Source organism: Natrix helvetica, assembly GCF_964273705.1.
Source record: "Natrix helvetica genome assembly, chromosome: Z".
Taxonomy (NCBI): domain Eukaryota; kingdom Metazoa; phylum Chordata; class Lepidosauria; order Squamata; family Natricidae; genus Natrix; species Natrix helvetica.
The window spans coordinates 37199299-37218888 of NC_138554.1; the positions used below are offsets into that span (position 1 = coordinate 37199299).

Below are 19590 nucleotides of genomic sequence, written 5' to 3' on the forward strand. Positions count from 1 at the left end.
AAGGTTTAAAGGGGAAGGATGCCACTCCAAATGTACAGATAAACCCCAGTAGAAAGTAATAAATTCAATAAAAATATACAAATAACTAAAAATATGCAGTGGTTCTCTGTACTCTCTAAGCATGTACTCTCCGTGCATACTCTGTCCTTACACAGGCACCCAACTATGTGTAAATCCACGGAGCTGAGATGAAACAGGCAGATCATACACCTTTAGATTCATTTTCCTAGAATCTGAGTCTAATGCACGTTTCAAAATAAATGTTATACACATTCAATGTGCAGTAGTCCTTATATGCATCTTACAATGTAAAGGTAAAGGTTCCCCTAGCACATATGTGCTCATCTCCGTTTCTGTTAGATTGGATAATGGATAGGCACACACAGGCTTAACGGTAACAACAGCTCTTTATTAAGTACAAGTGAGAACAATCCAGCGAAGGTTGAGTCTGACAGCAGCCCGTTTATAGGGAGCTGTCAGACCCTTTGACCAATAGGATTAAACCTCTGTTCCCGCCGGAACAGAGGACCTTGGTGAAAACCACTGTAGTCGGAAGAAGTATCTAACAGTTTCAAAGCCGAAGTGCCAGTGCTGTCCAAAGACGCCTTCAGGGTCATGTGGCCTATTTTCTTTTTACACTTAAAATATGGCTTGGGCCTTATTATGAGGGGAGGGTTTATTGTTTTTGGGGTTGCTGGGCGGCTGCTCTCTTGTGAGCAGGCTCCCAAAAAGCCAGGCACAGCCTCATGGGCGAATGGCTGTGTTGCACTGTCGCAGCAGCGCAACACAACAGCCATGAAGGGACCACGCTCATGAGCAGCCACCCGGCAAACCCCCTTTCCAGCCGGGCACAGCGCTATTCACTGACCTAGGGGTATCGCCAAGCTGTGTGAGTACCTGTTCACCGCCACCCAGTTCCCGCAGCTTGGGGCCTTCTAAATGCCAGTGAATGGCGCTTTGCACAGCTGGAGAAGGTGGTTGCATGAGCGGCTGTTCCGCTCTCGCTCACACTCCTCTCAGCCTCACGATGCCCTAGCCCAGCTCTCCCTGCATAGCCAGGGCAATTCCGCTGCCACCACCACTGCCACCAGCATCCCAGCACAGCTTTTTTGGTGGCTTCCAAACCGAGTCTTCCAACAGTGGTTGTGGGCCAGCTGCTGGCAGAGCATACAACCATAGAGCGTACGTCCAGAGCAGCCACTACTGGAAGACTTTGTTTGGAAGCCGCCAAAAAAGCCATGCTGGGATGGCGGTGGCGGCAGGGGAGGTGCCCTGGCTCTGCAGGGAGAGCTGGGCCAGGGCATCGTGAGGCTGGGAGGTGCATGAGCGAGAGCGTAACAGCTGCTCATGCAACCCCCCTCTCCAGCCGTGCAGAGCACCATTCACTGGCATTTCAAAAGCGCCAAGCCATGGGAGCCGGACGGTGGCGAACAGGTGCTCACGCAACCTAGTGATATCCCAAAGGCGCCAAGCAATGTGATCACTTTTGCCTCCCCCCTGGTTTCCGTGGCTTGGCACCTTTGGATACTGCTAGGTTGGTGAGGAGCACTGTGCATGGCTGGAGATGAGGGATTGTCCAGGGGGCTTATTTGCAGGGGAGGGCTTATATTTTTGCCCACCAGAAAAATGTGGCATGGCCTTATTATCAGGACATGTCATATTTTCGAGGAAACACGGTAGAATGGAATGCTATAGATTCAGATGTGCAAGTATTCCAGTTCTTACTACATTTTAACTCAGAATTGGATTTTGATTTTAAAACTTTATATGATCTTGGTTCCAATAATTATATGAAATAAAATTGGGCATCTACTCCAGCAGATGTCTAAATCACATCAGTCATATAAACACCATTCTTCACACTGTTCCAGTTTGTGCTACACAATTAATATGCAGTTACCAACTTGACTTTCTCTCCATATTAAGAATGGGATTATCAAATGTTCCACGCACACACACTTCAACAGAGAATTACACTTGGAATTTAACAATACTTTTATTACTTTATTGTAATATCTAAGTTACTACCTTTGAAAATAGAATGAGAGTATATATAAATATATAAGTAAGTGTAAAGCTCAACTATATTTCCAATTCAGTTTTCCCCAAATAGAACGGGAGTGCCACAATGAACAGGTGTTCTAGGAAATAAAATGTTAACACACCAAGTGGGAGATACCATGTGACCCTCAAAATAAGCGCTTGGCCTTATTTTCGGGGAGGTCTTATTATTTTTGAAGTGCAGGAGGTGGTGAGCATGGTCACCTCGTGGCTGCTGCTGTGTTGCAATATTTTCGGGATTGTCTTATTTTCAGGGGAAGACTTATTTTAGCACATGCGCTCAAAAGCCCGATTGGGGTTATTATCCGGGAAGGTCTTATTTTCAAGGAAACAGGGCAGTAGGGAAAGTGTCTCTGCCATTGCCAAAACTCATTCCCTGTCCATATTGAATACAATGAATAGTATAGCCCAGTGTTAAGGTTCTATATAATACTGTTCCATAAATTTCATAAAATAGACACAGAATAGATAGGGTTCCTACCTTAATAAATGAATATGTGCTTTATCAACACTGCTTAACTATGATTCATTTATTACTCATGGAGTAATTGAATAAACCACAATATATGGGGTTCCCACAACATATTGTAATGAGGATAATTAAGCTATCATAGGTGGCTTCACATAGCCACCTAAGCTGCCACCAAACAAGGTGGTAATAGTTTAACAAGATTATTAAATGCATTCCAGTCTAATCCAAAATTCTTTATTCATACATAGTGAATACATACATAGACTATAGACATAGTTTATATTTACATAAGATCTACCTCCAGACCTCAGGAGCATCCATGGAAGGGTCAGAGAAGGTCAAGGTGGCAGACATGGTCATATAATTGCAGCCTCTCCTCTTTTTATGTATGTGCCATTTATTTCAAAATGGAGAAGGTTATTAACAGGATATAAGGATACCCACATATAATGCTGAGCAGAATCCATTGTGAAGTAGCAGATATGGTGTCCAACTGCAACTAAAGGATGAAATTATCAGTTCCCCAACCAATTAGAATTTAGGAGGCTCCCTGCAAGCTTCTTCGTTGTCAGTAAATAAACCTACTAATTTGTCGATTTCACAAAATGGCAGGGAAAAAAAGATCTTATACCATTTTAATGTATACTGGTAGTCGAAGGGAAATTATTTACTTGCTGGAATTTTTGAGCCCTCCACCATTCTTCTTAACAGATGTTGCTAAAAGACTTGATGAGAATCTCATTTGGATAAATCAATACTTTTAAGTTTTAGACAGATGCTGGCAAAGACTTAAATGAACCAACTTTCATGTACAATGGCAGATATAAACCCTTTGTGATGCACACAACTTTGCAAACATGATGATTTTATATCAGCCCATTTAAAAAAAGCATATCTATCTCAGTACATGAAATATTACAACCAGCATTCCTAAAATAGATAAATCTGTGTGCAAAATAGATATCTTCAGTCAATCCTACACTGCAGCACTAATACATTTCAGCACATGATATGGAGACGATCCAAAATATTTGGAGAATCAAAGTCTAAATAAATTGAGTTAAACAATTAGCTCTGAAATGGGGATTGAAATTGATATCGTGGCAAGACAAAAAGTCTGGTTGGAGTGTCTGGCATGACAATAGGAGACCCAAGTCTGTGCTCCTTTCATGTAGTTCTTAGGTGGCCTCAGGAAAAAAAAATATCTATGAGCCTAATATTGCTTCCAAAGCGCTACCAGATAACAGTATGCAATAAACTGCACAAGAATACATTTACGGGGGTATAAATCCAGGAAAAATAAGCATAACAGGAAAATACATTAACAAGGTAATCACATGGATGCCTATTTAGAAATAAATCCACTGAGTTAATGGGATTCTCTTCTACTAACTGCGTTCAGGATTATAGCTAAAAAAAATATCAATGGATAATTTCCAGAAACAGCTTTTGAGCCGTGTATTGGAGGAATATATCTGGGGCAATTACTGAAAATGAGTAAGGGAGAGAAGAGAAATGGGAAAGATCAAAGGAGTTCATGAATTTGCCTTAAATTTCCATTCAGTTTATCTGTAAAAATAAGACTTCTTCAAAATAACCTACAAATAGTTTTCTATGCTACACTATGGAGACAGTTTGTCTTCTTTCAAGCTGCTTATTTTTAAAAAAAAATCTCAGTCCATCTTATAGCCCTAGACTTTTCTAGTAATCTCCCATCTAAGTACTAATCAGATCCAACCATACTTAGCTCTTTTTGAGATCAGCCAATTGGGCAGATATATATTTAGAAATAGTTGCTACCACCTTAATAATAAAGTGAGTGCCAACTCTTGAAGGACAACTTCAAGGCCCTGCTTTTCCTCTATCAGTCTTCATCAAGAACTAGACAGTCCTTCAAACAGAAGCCTGTGGAGCAGGAATAGCCAGTCCAACTTCCTTGATTTGCTGAGTTTTTCCAGAATTTGACTTTTTTCAGAGGATTGTGCAAAAATTATTTAGTTTGAGGGTGGGGAGGAAGATGACCTACTTATGGTAGATGGTAAATTTGTTTTCCCACACCATTCGATATCCTGTACCAAATCTGTTCTCGCAAGGCATCTTTGGTTCAAATCAATCTTTCAAACCCATTTTCTATGTTCAGTTTCTCTCTAAAATGGGTTTCCTTTGCAATTCATATTCATATCTCTACCAACATATTTATCCAGCATATTTTCTTACAAAAAACAATCCCTTTGACAAAATACACAGAACTTAATCATCAGCCGAAAAGTTTTTCTCTGAAAAGTTGTCCTGAAAACAGGAAGAAATGCTTGTTCTAAGTTTAGTATTCGTGTATCTTACAGCAATACGTGTTCTTTTTCAGTTGGCTAAAAGTTCAGGTTATATATTCATCCTCAGTCCTTGTGAATCCATAACTGAAGTATGATCTAAACATATGACTGAAATTCCTACCTCAAAGTTCATAATTTTAGCCTGTTGTCCCAACTCCAAATTTTTCATCCCTCAACAAGCCACTTAGGACTCTTTTTTCCTTTGCAGATACTTGAGGGTTTAGTCAAAGTTCCTAGATCATAAGTGGATGTCTGATGATTGACATAAACCCTCAAAAACATAAACACATGTGTACCCACTCGCACTAGCCCTCCTATCTCAAATCAGCTGACTGTACTCCCATCTCTCCATAGCAACACAATGCATCCTCTCTGTATTCATACACTTCTCACCTTCTTATTTCTTTATGCTTGGTTGATGACACCTGTTAGGTGACAGTGATGTGCAATGCATCCAAGAACTTGGCAGTGGGATATGGAAAAAAATTGGCTCATCACCTTTCTTGGCATCACAAACTGGTACCATATTTCCATAGTCTCAACTACGTCATGTTCTTTGCACTAATTTCTTCTACTCCTCAGCCTTTCTTTGATATGCCACACCCCCTAGCAGAAGTTAAAAGGTTAAAAACACTCTAAACACCTCCTGAAATCCCACTCCAAGGCCATCCTAATATGAGGCAAAATGAGGCAATGGCTCTGGTTGAGAGATTCGGGGGCAGAGGCTATAGTTGGAGGATGTGCCACATCTTGGGTCCTAAACTCCTTAATCTGGCCTGATGCCCAGTGGAGCTGATTATTATTAGGATGGAAATACTTAATGGTCAGACCATTTGGCTTCTTTCAAAGGATCATTATGTACTACTTTCAAAGCAAATATACAGGTTTAGGTTAAATCAATCTGAGCCTAGAATTTTTTTCTGTTCTGCGTTAGTGTTGGTTAGGGACCTCACCTCAAAGCTAATTACCACAATTGTTCGTGATTTCACCAGAATTATTTGGAAGAGAGGCACTGCAGGTAGAATTTTGCTGTCCGGGGTTCCCGCAGTTATCATTATCTGGAGAGTTCCAGATTGGAGAACTTGTATTCTTGAAGAAAGGAAAGAAATATTCCTGAAAGAGAGCTACCAGATCCCATCCCATGGCCTTGTAATGTCAAGAAATTTTTTGTTGGATGTGAGGATGGGATAATTTTTGATACACTAAGCAACCAGAGGACAAGAGGAGACTTGAGCATTACACAAAATCCTTGTTGCAAGATGTTTCAAGTATGAAACATAGCTGATGTCACAACATACATTTCCTCAATCTGGCAACACTGTGCTTGAGAACAGATATAAATCAGGGGAAATGTATTTGCACAATGGCCCTGGTGTTCTCTTAACAACTGCCATATTCACTTAATAACGCTAGTGTTTGCTTCATAATTGTAGGGGAAAAACGGACAAAATTTAAAATTTAGATATGTGAGGCCTCCATTTAAAACCACAACAATTTACAACCTTAATTCTGGACTTCATTACAGTTGTAAGTTGAGGATTACCTCATATGTTTACAACCAAACTAGAACATCAGGTAGTATAAGTTGGGGCCTGATCTTACTCCACTCAATTGCTTTAATGTATTAAATTTTGCTTTACTAGTCCTCAACTTACAACAGTTCATTTAGTGACTATTTAAAGTTACAGCGGCACTGAAAAAAGTGACTTATGACCATCTTTTAGAATTACAACCTTTGCAGCATTCCCATGATCATGTGATCAAATTTCAGATGCTTGGCAAATGGTTCATACTTAAGAAAGTTGCTGTGTCCCAAGGTCATGTGATCATTTTTTGCGACCTTCTGACAAGCAATGTCAATGGGGAAGCCAGATTCACTTAACAACCGTGTTACTAGCTTAACAATTGTGGCGATCCACTTAACAAATATGGCAAGAAAGTTCGTAAAATGGGTCAAAACTCAACAAATGTCTCACTTAACAACAGAAATTTTGGGCTCAGTTGTGGTAGTAACTCAAGGAGTACCTGTACTTTATTCGATTGCTTACCCCCACCCCTCACTTTACTCATCTGCTATATGCTGTAGTCATTTAACTCTCCATAAATAGGAAAGCTGGTGTTTAATAATGTGCAATGTGTTGAACTGTACATATGGCAGTGATCGTCAATCCAATTTAGTTCTTTCCCCATGGCAAATATTTTCTTAATCTGAGGATAGTTAAAATGAACAAAGAAAAGATTCTAGTGGGTTGGATTGCAGGGATTCCACTTTCTACCAGCGAAGTACTGGGTTTCTGTTGCCTTAGCGTCTTATCTCAGCATAGGAACCTTTGGTTCACTTGGGCAATCCACAATACAATCTCTATCCTTTTATACTACAATTTCTTCAATTTTTGTATTATGTTTGTATTATTTTTTTTGTATTATTTTTGTATTATTTTTCACCCACAATTTTAATTGTGTTACTATACAGGTCTTTCTAATTATTGCAACCACTGTAGTCATCATAGCCACTCTAAATATACAAAAATCACTCTTTTATATGTATATTTTGGCTCGATATTCCTTTGATCTAAGCATGACTTCCATTGTTTATCCACAAAAGGAATGATAAGGGATTTTGAAACAGGATGCTTATATATGATTTGTGTTTGTAAGAATGTCTTTTTATTATGCAAGTGCTTAGTTACAGTCACCCAATTGTTTTTTAAAGTATTTTTAAAAAGGTATGCATATGTTCAGTGCACCCAGTTACAGATTTAAAAACAAACCAACCTAAATCCATAGCAGGACTTCCCACTTGTAATGTCCTAGTGCTGGGACAGTAATTTATGGCATTTGCTTATGATATATAAACCAAGTCTATTTCTCCCACTACTGTAATTTCACGCATTAGTATACAGCACTTGAATATATTATACAGCAAATATTAGATTGCATTTATACCCACAATACCCACAATACCCACAGTTCTATTTGGAGAAATATCTTACCAAATATATTTCTGCTTCCAGAAATTAGACGATCTCCACTGCAAATGCTGCTCAAATTTTCTTAAGAGAAGAGACTTTGCTTTGCATATTTAAAACCTTAATGTTTTCCTGCAGTTGACTTTTATAGTAAGCACGGTGTCAGCCAATTAATGACATCTAAACAATTTTGCTGTTTCATTCACAACTAATAAATCATCTCTGATATCTGTATACAGCTATTAGAAAGGATTAACTAGCTGTGGAAGGGATAAGTATATACATCCAGGCAAATAAGTATAAGTTATTTTAAAGGATGTAGCCATCTGGTGACAAGATGAGACAGCAAAGGGAAAGTAAACCCTTGCCTAGTCTTATTCATTTTATAGATGATTCAAGGTGTGGCTGTATTAAAATATGACTGTTTATCTATTAATCAAGATATTTATATTGCCATCAATATTTTTGCTTTTCCAAAAAAGTCTAGGAGAAAAAGAAAAAGAAAATGAAAGAAGCAAAGAACCTTTCAAGTATGGTGAGAGGGAGAAACATTAGATCCTTCAGTTATTTTTGGTCTTCAGCTCCTGTCATACCCAGCAGGGGTCATTGTTGATGAAACTGGAATCCTACAACACCTGGAACATCATATGTTCTCTATATTCCTACCCCAAGTTGCACTAAATTCTAATTCAGCTTTCACCAATCAGCTGCCTTCTGTACTGGTGAAAAATATTGGGAACTGTACTCATTCAAGTTCTGAAGATCAACCCATCGTGGAAAATGATTATTGTACAACTGTATTTGGCTGAAAAAAGGTATGTTTCAAATCTACATCAACAAATGTCCTCTATATCAGGAGGTTTCGTTAAATGGTTCTGAAGACAGGGGGAGGGAGGGAGAGGGGGGAATATACACATTAAGGTAAAATTCTAATATTGTGCTGTTTGTTTCTTTTAATTTCTTGTGTAAACCCAGCCAATGTAGTTTATGTCTCATTGTGTAATATATGAACCAAATAAATCATGCTTTCTGCAGTGTGTTAATTCAGCTCAAATGTCAAGAGTACGCGACACAAAACATAACAAAAGGGTAGGTAACAAATGAATGCAATTACATATATGTAGTAAACATTTTTACTAAATTTTGAGAATGAGGGTTCACAGTTGCTAGTAATTATGGAATTTGTCCCTGATCTGGAAACAAGATTAAAGACTGCTGAACCGAAATGGGTGCTGTAGAAATTGTGACATGTATACTTGGTTAAATGTTTATGGAGATTCCCAGTCATCCAGGTCAGAGTTGTCCCAAAGGTATTTTTTCAAGACGCAGCTGGACTTTCTGGTTTTTCTTTGAAGACATTTCACTCCTCATCCAAGAAGCTTCTTCAGAAGGAGCAGAAGCAGCTTCTTGGATGAGAAGCAAAACGTCTTCCAAAAAAAAAAAAAAAACAAGAAAGTTCAGTTGCCTCTTGAAAAAGCACCTTGTATACTTGGTTAGTTTTTTTTCATTACTCTGCTAAGGAAGCCGAAATTTGCATAAGAGTTTCAATCTGCCATTTTATTCCCATAAAAACCTGGGAGATAGCTTAGACTAAGAGAAATTGAATCCAGTTAACTCCTAAATCAGTTTAATCTTCATAGTTGGCCCATGGTCTCTCTTTACATCACTCTTAGAGGACCAAGAAGAGTTTCTGCCTGAAATAAATGATCCCTTATTTTTATTTTCTCCTTACTTTCTGATATTTTAAAGCATACCGGAAACTTTCTGCTTGTCTGTGAACATGACAGACTATAATAGAATATCACATATTATAGAATGTAATTAAATCTATATAATCATAGAATATAATACCCATACATTGGGAAGTTTTACTCCTACTTTTTCACCCTCATACTCGGCACTCAATCAATGCTCTCAACCCACTATATTTTTATGCCCCCCCCCCCCGTTTCCCCTTCATTTCTTACAATATTTCCACTTGGGTGGTAGGCCTAAACTATTGTCTTCTACCATTTCCTGTGGCAGATAGAAGCAAAATCTGCCTGAATGTCCTTGTCAGATTTCAGAGTCCTCTTACATTTCCACCTTAGCAACCATCACAACACAAGCAAAGCACCAATCAATGGCACGTTCCTACCCATCAATTAGCAAAATTCAAAGGAAGAGTGATGGGGAGATCAGGAGCCAAACACACCATTCACATTCAAAACAGAGCAACCTGGATAGGAGACAAGCCCCTATCAATTAATATTAACCCTCCCTGGCTCAATATTCCATGTTATCTTTTAAAAAGAAAAGAAAAAGAGAGGGGTTGTTATCTTCTGTGTCCAGATGGGTTTGATGATAATTAGCTCCCTTACCAGGTTTTGCAGGCTCAGGCATGGTTCAAACCACAGGACAGATAAGTGCTGGGTCTGTTCGAGGTTAGGTTTTCCCTGGAGAATGCACTCAGGCTAGTGGCTTTAAAGACCCAGCAAAGGGGACACAGAAGGTGTCACCTGACCCCCAGGGCCTGTTGCCAAATTCCAGAGCTGTGGCATAAACATCTTCAAATCCCCAGCTTGGCTTTACCAAAAGAGAGAGAGAAAGAGGGGGAGGGAGGGAGGGAGGGAGAAGAAAGAAGAGAGAGAAAGAGAGGGAGTCCATATATGGGAAACAGAGGGAAAAGAGAGCTGTACAGCCAGGAATGCATTCATATTTGAGAAAAAAGGGACCAATTGACACCGTAGCATCTCTGTTAAATTACACATTATGAATGATATTGGAATCATGAAGACAGTAATTCTTAGACCAAAGTCATGTATTTGGCTGGTTTCAAAAATAGATATCCTGCTGGGTGGGAGGTGGGGGAACTAGGAGGCACATTTTGAAATCAGTGGACCATACCATTCATTAAAAAAAAGATGTTCTACACCTTAAATTAAACAAGTGAACTAGGAGACTCTATCACTGGCAGAGTTTGTAAAGGGCCTTGACTTTTATGACATGAAAGTAAATCTCCTAAAACTAGAACATATTTCTGTTCCTTACCTTGTATGTGTGTTTTTTTAAACTAAACTCTTTTATATTTGAGTGAAAATGCAGTTATCTATCACGACTTCGTTAAAATTTGAGATCCCTGTCAAAGATCTGGTAAAATTATTTCAAGGACTGGAACTAAAAGTTATTTAATAGTTATGATTATACACTTTTAAAAATGCTGATCTAGTATTATGTATATGTAGTATACTATATACTATACTATATGTAGTATATGATCTTATATTATCCTCCTTTTTAGTCCAGTGTTTCTTGGATTCCTATTAACCTGTTCAAGCTAGGAAGGGGACAGATCTGTCACATAAATCAGTATAGACTATCGTTCCACCTTGCTTAAAATTTTCCAGTCCAGTCTTCCATTCCCTGACTTGGTACTTTCCAAATATGTTGACATTAGATCTTCTAGGTTTTCTAGTTAGTAGGTTAACTATGTCATAGTCTAGCTTGGATTTGAAGGACTGAAACCAAGGGATCAAATCAGCAGGATGAACAAGACTATTCCTGACATGGAAGGAGGCTAGTCAATGATGGAATACATGTTACAATTGGAGTGGGGAGTTTGAAATAGTTATACTGCTGCTATGTCTAGCCCACAAATCCCTGAGAAATTAATAGTGGGATTCTAAAAAATATTAGCCTTTTTCTGATTGCCCAGGGTTCCTCTATGTTGTTGTCACTTACAGAGACAAGCCCAGGGGACTGATGCCTGTCTTTTTGCAAAGACCCTAAAGCATTACTGCCAATCATAGCACACAGCATACCATGATTATTATTATTATTTTAACAAGCCATGCTGGGAGGAGTGAAAAGAGGTCCCTGGACTTGCAGGAAAAACACTAAGAAGAAGAAAAAAATGCAACACAACAAATTGATAGGGTATTAATTTATGGTTCAGGACATGGTGCCCAACCTGAATATGTGTGTGTGTGTGTGTGTGTGTGTGTGTGTGCGTACCTACATACATACATTCGTAGATTTTCACGGGTGTAGATATGCTGGTCTTGTTGTATTCGGGTCTTTCCCCGTGTAAGAGTGAGATTGTCTTGGCAACGTTTTGGTGCGGTCTCACTCACCATCCTCAAAAAGAAAAAACTTCCTCCCTTTTCCAGCACCTTAAAGCTACAGGACATGAAATTAATTTTGAAGGAACCAAAACTGGTTAATCTCCAAAACTGAACACTTCAACAAGAGAATAATTATGGAAGCCATCGAAATAGAGAAACACCCCCACAACATGAATAAACGTGACGATACCTCCCGCCTACCAAACATCTGGAAACCAGCCCTAGTCAACAAACGAGCCCCACCCACCACCCAGGCCGTTACAACACAAAACAACAATAGACACACAGCCAGCACCAATCAGCATCAATCTACCAATCATGATACAACCACACAACCAATCATTCCACTTACTGAAACAATGCCAGCACTCCACACACTCCCACCAAGATTTATAGAAAGACAGAGCTCCACCCACATTTTAAGCCAAAAACACCAGCCTGGATGGCGATACACATACACACACACACACACACACACACAATGTGGTGTGCGTGTGTGTATAAAACCAATTACAGTTAAGGCAAGGATCTAGCACTGTTTTGATGAAAATCGAAAACTTACCGTAAAATCAATAGAGGTTATGTTTGGATTCAAACCTCCCTGGTTGTGTAAATGGGGTGCAGAGATGGGCTGCTATGGGTTCGGCCAGGTTCAGGAGAACCTGTAGCTAACATTATGGCCAGTTCGGAGAACCTCCAAATCCCACCCCTGGCTGGCCGCACCCACCCCACCCGTCCCTTCCGAGGAGTCTCCACGCGGCCCATTTGGGATGAGAGGTAAGTGCAGGGCCTGGCCGGAGGCTCAGGAGGGGGAAAAATGGGTCTCCTGGAAGCTCCTGAGGGCTTCTGGACCCCAAGGGAGGCAGTTTTCACCCTCCCAGAGGGTCAAGGAAAGCCTCCGGAACCTGGGGAACACAAAAACATGCCCCCCCCCCTAATGGTACAGGAGGCAGACTAGGCACACCCACCATGGCCACGCCCACCCAGCAACTGGACAAAGAAGCTGTTGCTGAAATTTTTGAAGTCCATCCCTAATGGGGTGGTGTGAGACAAGAGACAGCAAAGGTAGAGGGCAGATGTAGCATATCCTGCCAGAATCTATCTCCTTGCCTTTGAAAGAAGGGATACTGACTGACTGACTGACAATTGGCGCCTCTTTCCAGCCTTCCTGAAAGATATTTGTATTGTAGACTTCTTAGAAAGATCCTGTCTACTTAGGCATTAGTGCCCCTATGTGGCCATAGGAGGTAAAACATCACTTTGGGACCATCAATTGAGTAGAATTCACTGACATACTGTATGTGCAAAGCTCTATCACTCCTATAATAATTATTTATTCATTTCATTTCTTCCTGTCTTGCAGGAGCTCAAGGTAACATGGATGGGGTTCCATTATCCTATTTTTCCCCAAACAGAGCCTTGTAGGTAGGTTGCACTGTGAGAAAGCACACAAAGTTATCAGGAAGCCTGATATGGTTGAGGGTGCAGTAGAATCTCGCGTCATCTCTCCAAATCCAGAAGTTTGCCCACTACATCCTAGAACAGTATTTCTCAAGAAATATATCTTGAGAAACGCTGCCTTACATGCTGCCAATATGTTAATCCAATATGTTAATAATATGTTGAATATGCTTCAACTGATAGCATTTATCAGAGGTAATACACTGCTTCAATTTTGCATTTGAGGGGAAAAAGGAAAAAGAAAATGATAAACTATTGCTATTATACACAGATAAATACCAGAGGTCAGTAATGATACAAAAAGCTTAAAACTTTGCTGCCATCTCACATTTGCCAAGATTTTTTCAACTTGAACATTAAGCTTCCTTTCTAACACAAACCGATCGTAAGTTTAGAATTTAAGAATTGTTGCTGATTAAATTTAAGAGCTGCAGAGTTGACTCAGTTCATACATCTCAGTAAGCCGTAATTTATTTATTTTGATGAATGAATCATAGTTGCAGAATCACACCATGCAGGTGTTGGAAGAAAAATCTGGTCCAGTTCCAAACCATGAAAAGGCGCTGGAAATAAAGTGGAGGCTCAATGGAAAGAAGGACTGTGTTTATTGAAGAGCATGTAGTTCTGGGACAGCTGACAAATTGGTTTGGTGAATATATATGCGCCAATTGCGCCCCCTACTGGACCGGGACGCCTTACGCACAGTCACTCATGCGCTGGTGACGTCTCGCCTGGACTACTGTAACGCTCTCTACATGGGGCTTCCTTTGAAATGCACCCGGAGACTACGGTTGGTCCAGAATGCAGCCGCGCGGGTAATTATGGGGAGTACTAGGTACTCCCATGTGACACCTTTCCTGCGCGAGCTGCACTGGCTTCCTGTGGTCTATCGGGTGCGTTTCAAGGTTTTGATAACAATCTTTAAAGCGCTCCATGGCTCAGGACCTAGTTACTTGCGGGATCGTATTCTGCCCCATACATCCCTGCGACCAATTCGCTCGCACAGAGAGGGACTCCTCCAGGTGCCGTCCACCAGACAGTGTCGAGGGGCGGCGCCTAGGAGTAGAGCCTTCTCTGTGGCTGGCCCAGCCCTGTGGAATGACCTTCCCCCCGGATATTAGGACTACTTCTGACCTCCGCTCCTTCCGAATAAAGCTCAAGACCCACCTATTCCAAGTAGCTGGCCTGGCTCAATCATGATCTAACTAGATCGCTCCTGACGGGTTTTTTATTAGTGTAATTTAATTGAATTTTTATTGGGTTTTTTAAATATTGTGATTTTAATTGTTTTTATCTATCAGCCTACCTCCTCCTTGTACACGTCTTATATACGTCTTTGTTATATGTATGTCTTGTCCAGATATGTATTTTATATGTTTTATTGTACACCGCCCCGAGTCCTTCGGGAGAGGGTGCGGCTAAGAAATAAATATTTATTATTATTATTATTATATAGATTCTTATAGGATTCTGAGATGCTGCAGGCAATTGTGCAATGTAGTGAACCTGTTGTCTTTTGCTATTCTAATGGTGGTTATGTCCTAAAGGTCATGTCCTGTTCTTAGAATTTGGGTGGTGAGGATGTAATTCCTAATCCCATCATCTGGACCTGAAGGTGTTTTGTTTGTGAATAGGATTGCCTGGATTTCTTCATGGGCACAGAATATGCACCAAGACTTTAGGCATCTGCTGGAGGCTGTTGGGGCTACTTTCTACCTTTGTTAAGATTTTTTCCCCCAATTTCTCCTTTGGGAAAATATAATATTCTGCCTCTTTTAATATTCCCCAAAATATTTCATTCTTGGGGGCTTCCTACACAGGCTTTATCAACCCCAGTGGCTGGATAAATTCCTTCTGAATTCTAAATTTTAAAAAAAGTCATGGTAGGATGTGAAGCCTTCCACTGATTGTTTCTAAATGTAAAGAAACAGTTTCAGACGGAGAGCCAGTTTGATGCAGTGGTTAGGGCGCTAGAATAGAAGAAAGCAGGTTGTGAGTTCTACGTCTCACTTTAGGCATGAAGGCAGCTGGATGAACGATCTTGGCCCAGATACAGGAAGGAGGGGCAAAAGAAGGATCAGCAGCTGTGAAATAAAAAATGATAATAGTTTTTCATTCCTAATAAGAAGGCAATGGCAAACCACTTCTAAAATCTTACCAAGAAAACTTCAGGGACTTACCTCGGGCAGTGGCGTAGCGTGGGGGTGCAGGGGGGGCCGGCCGCACCGGGCGCAACATCTGGAGGGGGCGCGCTTGCACTCGCAGCTCTCTGCCCCTGCCTGGCTCACTCACTCTCTCTCACTGCAGTGCTGGCTGTGCGAATCCGATCCGAGCCACCGGGTCACCGCCCACTGTGGAGGGGGGGGATGCCAGGCGTGCGGTGCGGAGAGAGAGCGAGGGACTATCTGGGGGAGGGACAGTGCAGCGGCCACCCAGCGCAGCACTGAGCGCGGGAGAGAACCACACCAGACCAGACCAGGCAGCAGCAAGAAGAAGCTGGCAGCGGCGGCAGGTGACACAGGCCAGAGAGGAGAGAGCCAGTGGTGAAGACGCTGCAGGAGGAAAACCTAGGTTCCATTTTGATGTTTAGTTTTTGTTCTTGATATTTTTTGTCATTTACGATGATTGTGAGACGACATATAATAGCATGGCCCATGCTAGGTTACTACATTTGTAGATTTGTATTCATAGACCTGCTGAAAATGTGGAGAATGTGTAATGCATGTTCGCACTCAATAAAGTGTTTGAAAATAAACTTGTATTTAGATGCATTTTACTTTAATTACATCAGTATTTTCATAACAAACAATACATGTGCTTAGGGGGTAAGGGTTTCTTTAACTAATCTAGTGGAAGTGACTCGAGTGCTAAAATCCATGGGTTAGGGGGCGCAAATTACTTGCCTTGCCCCAGGTGCTGACAACCCACGCTATGCCACTGACCTGGGGAGTTACTGGGAGTCAAGACCAACTCAAAAGAATAGCGAATAAAAGAGTCTCACTAGGAGCCCAATTAGCAGTAATTGCAGATTTGACTGAGCAAGGTAGCACCCAGTTTGCCTCATCCTCATAGATCTGTGCTTATCTATTCAATGAAACAGAAGAAATGCATCCCATCCTCCCACCAAACGAGGACCCCAGAATTTTGTTTCTGCATGAAATATCCACATGCCAATCCATAAGCAAATAAATGCCAGTTTACGTGTGCCTCTGTTTGAGGTTATACATAGCAAATGGCCTGGCTATTTAAGGAACCTCCTCTTTCTCTTGCTTGGATGATCTGGCAGGGTTGGCACTTTCCAGATTCCTTCAGTTAAATAATGCCATCTATAGGGAACGTGGTGGCTCAGCAGCTAAGACGCTGAGCTTGTCGATCAGAATGGTCGGCAGTTCAAATCTCTAGCGCTACATAACGGAGTGAGCTCCCGTTACTTGTCCCAGCTTCTTCCAAACCTAACAGTTTGAAAGCATGTAAAAATGCAAGTAGAAAAATAGGGACCACCTTTGGTGGGAAGATAACAGCGTTCCGTATGCCTTCAGCATCAAGTAATGCCAGCCACAAGATCACAGAGATGTCTTCGGACAATGCTGGCTCTTTGACTTTGAAACTGAGATGAGCACCTGCCCCCTAGAGTCAGAAACATCTAGCACATATGTGTGAGGGGAGCCTTTACTTTTACCTATAGGGAACACCATCTGTGTAGCAGTGCCAAACCTTTGAAGGAATCCAGACAGGAAAAGAAAACCATGAGTACTAACATAGGGTTTCCTGCCTAGGCAGGGGGTTGGACTAGAAGACCTCCAAGGTCCCTTTCAACTCTACTATTGTATTGTATTGTATTATAACATGCCTTTATTGTGGGTTACTTTAATAGAGTCTTGAAAATCTCCCCCCACTTCCACCTTTACTTTCCAGAAAACTAGAGAAGGTCCATTCTTAGATGCTTTCTCCATCCCAATCCCTCCTTTGGACTCAGATTTCTCTTGTATACATTGTCTTGGGGTTTCAGCTCTGCTTCTTGTCTCCTTGGATTGTGGAGAGATTCTCAGTCATCCAAGTCATGGTTGTCCCAAAGGTGCTTTTTCAGAAGGCAACTGGACTTTCTTGTTTTTTCTTTTGAAGATGTTTCATCCAAGAAGCTTCTTCAGCTATGACAGGATAGTGGGGAATGGAAGGATTTATATTCCTTGCAGACACCTGGTAATCTGCATCCTTTTACAGCAGTGGTTCTCAACCTGTGGGTCGGGACCCCTTTGAGGGTCGAATGACCCTTTCACCCTTTCCGCCTAAGACCATCGGAAAACACATGTTTTCGACGGTCTTAGGAACTGAGACACCAATTTTATGGTTGGGGGTCACCACAACGTGAGGAACTGTATTAAAGGGTCACGGCATTGGGAAGGTTGAGAACCACTGTTTTAGAGAGTCGTTTAGAGACTCCAAGTGCTTCAATGATCCCCTAAAAAGATGAAAATGACCAGCTGTTATCAAGGAATATAAATCTTTCCATTTCACACTATACTGTCAGAGCTAAAGAAGCTTCTTGGATGATAAGCAAAACGTCTTCAAATAAAAATCAAGGAAGTCCAGTTGCCTCTTGAAAAAGCACCTTTCGGTCTCCAGAGATTATTCTTTTTTAAAAAAAAAAAAAACAAAGTTTTATTGGTTTTTAAGAAATAAAAAGGAAAGGGGTAATGGAAAGGGTTACAAATTTTGGCAGTTGCAATATGTGGCAGGTGTCCCCTCCCCCCATACTCATAGTATACATTTAAACAAAATTAAATACAAAATAGCAATATTTAGTCAGCATGTAAATTCAAATGATAATTTCAATCAGTTTATATCAAGCAAATTTTCTTACTCATTTTTGTGATCTGAGCTTTCTTGGTGTTGCCCCTTCTCCCCCCGACAGCAGAGCTCCGGCCCCTCCCGTGTCCTGTGTATCTGTTGTGAAATCATCTGGTTTATCTAGGAGTGCTTTGTTTTTTTTCATAAAGGCCTGAGCCTCTATGGTTGTATTAATTCTAACTCTTGTATCCTCCCAGAATATTAACATACCTTCAGGCATCAGGCATCTACACCACACCCCCTTCTGGTAAAGTTTCTTCGCTAATTGCGAATAATTTTTCCTTTTCACCAGAGATTATTCTTGTAGCCTACTGCAAGCCACGCCTGCCTTCTGGAATGAGGACCCTTTGAAAATTGAGACGGGCCCCCACCCTATTGATGTTTGGAAGGGCCTTGAAGAGTTTTATCTATGTTTTATCTATGGGTAAGGATGGTTGAACCTCCTTTTCTTCTTTTTCTTTGTTTTCTGAGTTATTTTTCTTTCTGCCATCTTTGTTCTTTTTTGTTTTGTGTGGGTTTTCCCCCCCTAGTTTATAAACTGTCCAGAGTCACTAAATTCAGGCAGCATATACATTCTAATAAATTACTATCATCACATGTAAACTTATGCAGAAATACATCCCTTATCAAGGATTGTAAGAATGCATCCTAGTCACATGGTCACTTAATTCGGAGTGCTCAGTGTTAATAATCAAATTTTGACCTCCTCTCTGGCTTATCTTGATACCAGCTTTTGTCCTTAGACTTGAGTGGCATGGGCATCCAAGGGGCAGGGGCCAAAAAGGTTAAGATGGCAACTACAACTCTCTGAATAAAGTTATGTCCCTTTTATTAACTTGGTCACACTAAGAAGGTTATTGTAGAATTCAGGGAAACAGTGCAAAGAGATAAGCAAAGTTTGGTGGGGGGAAGTCTCAATTTAAAAAAAAAAAAACAATAACCCAGCCTATCCCAAGATGGTGCTTTCCTGAGAAGTTGAGTCTGTAACTTCCAGAATTCTCAGCCAGCATGGGATTTGTAGTTTAAACTCATTTGGTTTTGAAGGATGCTATATATTAAAATCAAAAATATTTCTCCTAGATTACCAAAAGTATAGATGGAGCCATCTCGGACAGATTCTGGGATTTATCGAGGTAGACTAAATAGAACAGGGACAAGGTAAAATGAATTGTTCAAATTTTCCATCCAAGAGGATGTTCAGGGTGGGATCAAGAAAGACAACATGGTAGTCAGAACAACATGATGGATATCCTGACGCTATCCTTGCAACAAAGATGATTAGGGGACTGGAGACCAAAACATATGAAGAACGGTTGCAGGAACTGGGTATGTCTAGTCTTATGAAA

General features: G+C 40.7%; 1 protein-coding gene across 1 annotated transcript in view; it reads right to left on the minus strand.

Moving 5' to 3' along the window:
- The window catches only part of MYBPC2 (myosin binding protein C2), a 67877-nt gene extending 57584 nt beyond the window's left edge, over positions 1 to 10293 (minus strand). The window contains exon 1 of the mRNA XM_081932510.1: positions 10193 to 10293. Within this exon, the coding sequence (XP_081788636.1) occupies positions 10193 to 10214 (22 nt within the window). The 5' untranslated portion in view covers positions 10215 to 10293. The remainder of the gene's footprint in view (positions 1 to 10192) is intronic.
- Between the last annotated feature and the right edge of the window lie 9297 nt (positions 10294 to 19590).